This window comes from Sinocyclocheilus grahami, unplaced genomic scaffold (assembly GCF_001515645.1).
Source record: "Sinocyclocheilus grahami isolate Dianchi unplaced genomic scaffold, SAMN03320097.WGS_v1.1 scaffold692.1, whole genome shotgun sequence".
Lineage (NCBI taxonomy): Eukaryota > Metazoa > Chordata > Actinopteri > Cypriniformes > Cyprinidae > Sinocyclocheilus > Sinocyclocheilus grahami.
Genome location: NW_015505871.1, coordinates 1,189,350 through 1,194,222, shown reverse-complemented (window position 1 = coordinate 1,194,222; position 4,873 = coordinate 1,189,350). Strand labels below are relative to the sequence as shown.

The 4,873-nt window shown below is 33.0% G+C and overlaps 1 protein-coding gene across 1 annotated transcript in view; it reads right to left on the bottom strand.

Annotated features, from left to right (window-relative positions):
• Nucleotides 1-1,744: 1,744 nt before the first annotated feature.
• Nucleotides 1,745-4,873, bottom strand: part of LOC107559588 (ubiquitin-conjugating enzyme E2 K-like) — a 7,681-nt gene continuing 4,552 nt past the window's right edge. The window contains exons 6-7 of the mRNA XM_016243471.1: nucleotides 4,007-4,135; nucleotides 1,745-2,158 (exon numbers count right to left, since the gene is read on the bottom strand). Of these exons, the coding sequence (XP_016098957.1) occupies nucleotides 2,084-2,158; nucleotides 4,007-4,135 (204 nt within the window). The 3' untranslated portion in view covers nucleotides 1,745-2,083. The remainder of the gene's footprint in view (nucleotides 2,159-4,006; nucleotides 4,136-4,873) is intronic.

Below are 4,873 nucleotides of genomic sequence, written 5' to 3'. Positions count from 1 at the left end.
TCTCTCTCTCTCTCTCTCTCTCTCTCTATATGAAGCCATTATCTGTCTACATTATTATATACTCTATGAATGTTTTTGCGCTCTCAGAAGCTGCAGTCAAAACACAGATCATCCAAACATCACGTGCTCAGCCATGAAACTGGTGTTTATTTCACTATTCCACAAAGCAATAATAAATAAAGGCATTGCCACATTGCTTTAATTTATACAGACTTTAATAGCTTTATTTACAGATGAACTCTGGTCTTTGCTATATTTGCGTGAGTGTGTGTGTTTTCCAGTCTTGACTGTTTAGCATCTATGAGTGAAGGAACCACTTCACTGTCTGTCTGACACTCTGGAGTCTAAAAATGCAACCCAGATAAAAGGGCCAATGATTGTGCAGGAGGGAGAATGACCGCAGTGCTGATTGGACGTGTGCATGAAGGGGCGGGGCTAGAGTCAGACTGCTGGACCAATCTGAGGGAGATGATGATGATGATGATTATTAAGAGAGAGAGAGAGAGAGAAAAGGCACATCCAAACCAAAATAAGTAAACAAAAGAAAAGAGAGGAGAGGAGAAAAATGGTCAGTTCACCCAAAAATTAATTAATTGTAAATTTTACTCACTCTCATGTTGTTCCAAACCTATCGAAGCCTGTTTCTGCCACGGAATATAACAATTTAAAAGGTAATTGCGACTTTTTATCTCACAATTCGCACTTTTTCCTCACAAATCTGAGTTTATATCACGCAATTCTGACTTTTTTTCTCAGAACAGCAAGTTTATATCTTGTAAACAAGTCAGAACTGTGAGTCAAAAGCTAAGAATTTTGAGATATAAACTAGGAATTCTGGGACACGAATTCAGAATTATGAGACCAATTCAGAATTATGAGACAAACTCAGAATTATGAGACAAACTCAGAATTATGAGACAAACTCAGAATTATGAGACAAACTCAGAATTATGAGATACAAACGCCGACTTATGAAATAGAAACTCAGAATTACGAGATATAAATTCAGAGAAAAACTCAGAATTGTGAGATACAAACTCAGAATTATGAGACCAATTCAGAATTATGAGACAAACTCAGAATTATGAGATACAAACTCAGAATTATGAGACAAACTCAGAATTGCAAAATAAAAACTCAGAATTCAGAGGGGAAAAAAAGTAAAGATTGTGATATAAACTAGGAATTCTGAGACTAATTCAGAAATTATGAGATAGAAACTCAGAGAAAAACTCAGAATTGTGAGATATAAATTACAAGAGAAAAAAATTCTGACTTTTGTTTACAGAACTGCAAGAAACAAAGTCCAAATTTATTATTATTATTTTTTTTTTTTTAATTTAATGGCGGAAACAAGCTTCCACACCATTCTGCAATATACAAGGAAAGCCAGTTCCCAAACTCAGAATTATGAGATACAAACGCCGACTTATGAAATAGAAACTCAGAATTACGAGATATAAATTCAGAGAAAAACTCAGAATTGTGAGATACAAACTCAGAATTATGAGACCAATTCAGAATTATGAGACAAACTCAGAATTATGAGACAAACTCAGAATTATGAGACAAACTCAGAATTATGAGACAAACTCAGAATTATGAGATACAAACGCCGACTTATGAAATAGAAACTCAGAATTACGAGATATAAATTCAGAGAAAAACTCAGAATTGTGAGATATAAATTACAAGAGAAAAAAATTCTGACTTTTGTTTACAGAACTGCAAGAAACAAAGTCAGAATTTATTATTATTATAATTTTTTTAATTTCATGGCGGAAACAAGCTTCCACACCATTCTGCAATATACAAGGAAAGCCAGTTCCTTTGTACACAGAAAGAGCAGCGTGAACATTCAGCTAAACGTCTCCTGCTGAAGAAATGAAGTCAGACAAGTTTAGAACAACATAAAGATGACGGCGTTCTCAGTATGGGATGAACTAATCCAAACGGAGGAATGGCAAAAGATGGATAAAGAAAGAGAGCGAGAGAGACAGAAAGATGAAGGTAGTGTGGACTGAGGAGGAGATTTGGGGGTGGGATTGGGTCAGATAAGGTGCTTTGACCCCTCAGGTCGGACTCAGTTGCTAAGCAACAGTTCTGTCGCCGTCTCCACGTCCCAGGATTTCGACGACAACGCCACTATTACTGCGTTCTGAGGAGAAGAAAAGATCCAGACGTCAGTGATTCTGACGGAGGTTTCTGATTCACAGGCTGCGTCACATTTACTGTCCCTCATAATAATAGTGTGCACAATTACATTAGAGCATCCTGAAGCACAGCACACACTTTCTGGTCAAATCTTTCACACAGAAGTGCAACAGAGAGACGAGTCTGTGATGATTCTCCTTCAACTTGGAGAAAGACTGCAAGAAATGTGATGCACACCAATGTATGGAAGCTTGTTTCTGCCAAAAAAGGTAACTGCAACTTTTTATCTCACAATTCTGACTTTTTTCTTGCAATTCTGAGCTTATTTCTGTTTATTAGAATTGTGTGACACAAACACAGAATTGGGAGATATATACATTTGCAATTCTGAGAAAAAAATAATTGTGAGCTATAAACTCAGAATTATGACTTTGTTTCCATAAAATAAAAAAAATGGAATAAAAACGTTTTATCTGACGATTCTGACATTTTTCTCAGAACTGCGAGTTTATTTCTTAAGATTTATAGCTCGCAATTTAGACTTTTTCTGTAATTCTGCGTCTATATCTTGCAATTTTGAGATATCAAGTCAGAATTGTAATATATAAACTAGAGATTAAACAATTTTGGGCCGAAACATTCAGGATGCACTTGGCTGAAAACTGAAAATGACTTTTTTAAAACGTATTATTTTTCTCAGAAAAGTGCATTGCACATTCACTATATTAACACTGAATGTCAAAAATAAATAAATACATAAACAAATAAACACATACATAAAGTATCATATTCCATTTAATTTGATTGTAGAATTGTTTTAATATTAAACATTTTAATGAATTTAAAATTAAATTAAAATGTCTAATATTAATACAATTAAAACCCAAGCACCAAAATAAAAAATATATTCAATAATCAATTAATTAATCAAATTTATTTAATTAGCACTCAAATAAACATTTTAATTGCACAGTTTTTATTGCAACTTTTTAATAACAGAATCATGTTTCTACTCCAGTTTTTTAATATAAATTAGAGATTCAATAAATTAAAATTTTGGGCCGAAACCGAACATTCAGGATGCACTTAGCCAAAAATTAAAAATGCATTTTTTTTTAAACTTGTTAATTTTTCTCAGAAAAGTGCCTTGCACATTCACTATATTAACACTGTATAAACATGTCACAAATAAATAAATAAATACATACATAAAATATTCTATTCCACTAAAAAAAATATTTAATTTTATTTGTATAATTGTATTAATATTAGACATTAATTTAAAATTAAATTCATTAAAATGTCTAATATTAATACAATGAAAACCCAAGCACCAAAATTAAAAATGTATTTAATAATCAATGAATTAATCAAATTTATTTAATCAGCACCCAAATCAAACGGAGTTAAACATTTTAATTGCACAGTTTTTATAACTTTTGAACAACAGAATCATGTTTCTACTCCAGTTTGTTGGTGAACTATAAACTTTTAAACGATGGCTGTAATAATTTGATTTCAAGACAAAGATACATTAAATAATGAAGACAACACTAACAGGTTAAGTACAAATATACTGAACACGTAATATAGTGTGTATATTCATCAAAATGCTGCCCTAGCTAAATAACGAGATATGGTCACTGAATGTCTTTCCTGAGGTTACAGAAATAAAAAATTGCTGTTCTGGACGAACATTTTTGGTAGCCAAAACTTTGGTGCATCCTTAATATAAACTCAGAATTGTGAGGGAAAAAAGCTTGAATTGTGAGATAAAAAGTCACAATTACCATATTTTTATGAAACGAGCTTCCATACAAATGCAATGTAAATTTGCGTGTATATTACTCACTTTATCAAAGCCCATCGCACAGAGTTTGTCTATTTTGCGAGTGTAGTCTGGGCTGGAGACGGGAGCTCCTGCGTACACATGTGACCAGAGTCCAGCCGTCTGTCTGAACATCTCTGGGTTCTGTTTATACTGCCAGACAGGAAGTAAAGAACGGTAAAAGAGGAAGTGACCACAACAGACTCAAAACATGCTATTAACATTAGCTAGTAATTATGTGTATAGTTGCTGCCTCTTTTTCTAGCAGATAACTTTCTGAATTGTGTTTGCGTTGTCATTCACATGTGAAAATATGATGGTATTTAGGCTACATGTTTATAAAATAAGTCTCTTCTGCTCACCAGAGCTGCATTTATTTGATCAAAAATACAGTAAAAAACAGTAGATCAGCACAGCATTTTTACTCTGAAACGTGCAGCACTCACATTTATTTCATTGCTTTTTGAAGTTTAATAATCACATTATAATGTACCGCGATTCCTGTTTTTCCATCCCAAAATGTAAGACCTCGTAAACTGATAATTAAGTCCTGGTTTCACAGACAGGGCTCAGATTAAGCCATAGTTCAATTAGGACACTTAAGTAGTTTATATAAACCTGCCTTAAAAAAAAAGCACACTACTCTGTGCATCTTGAGACAATTGAGAAATTGAGATGTATACATCATCTGAAAGCTGAATAAATAAGCTTTCCATTGATGTGTGGTTTGTTAGGATAGGACAATATTTGACTGAGAAGCAACTATTTGAAAATCTGGAATCTGAGGGTGCAAAAAAATCTAAATATTGAGAAAATCATCTTTAAAGTTGTTCAAATGAAGTTCTTAGCAATGCATATTACTAATCAAAAATTAAGTTTTGATATATTTAC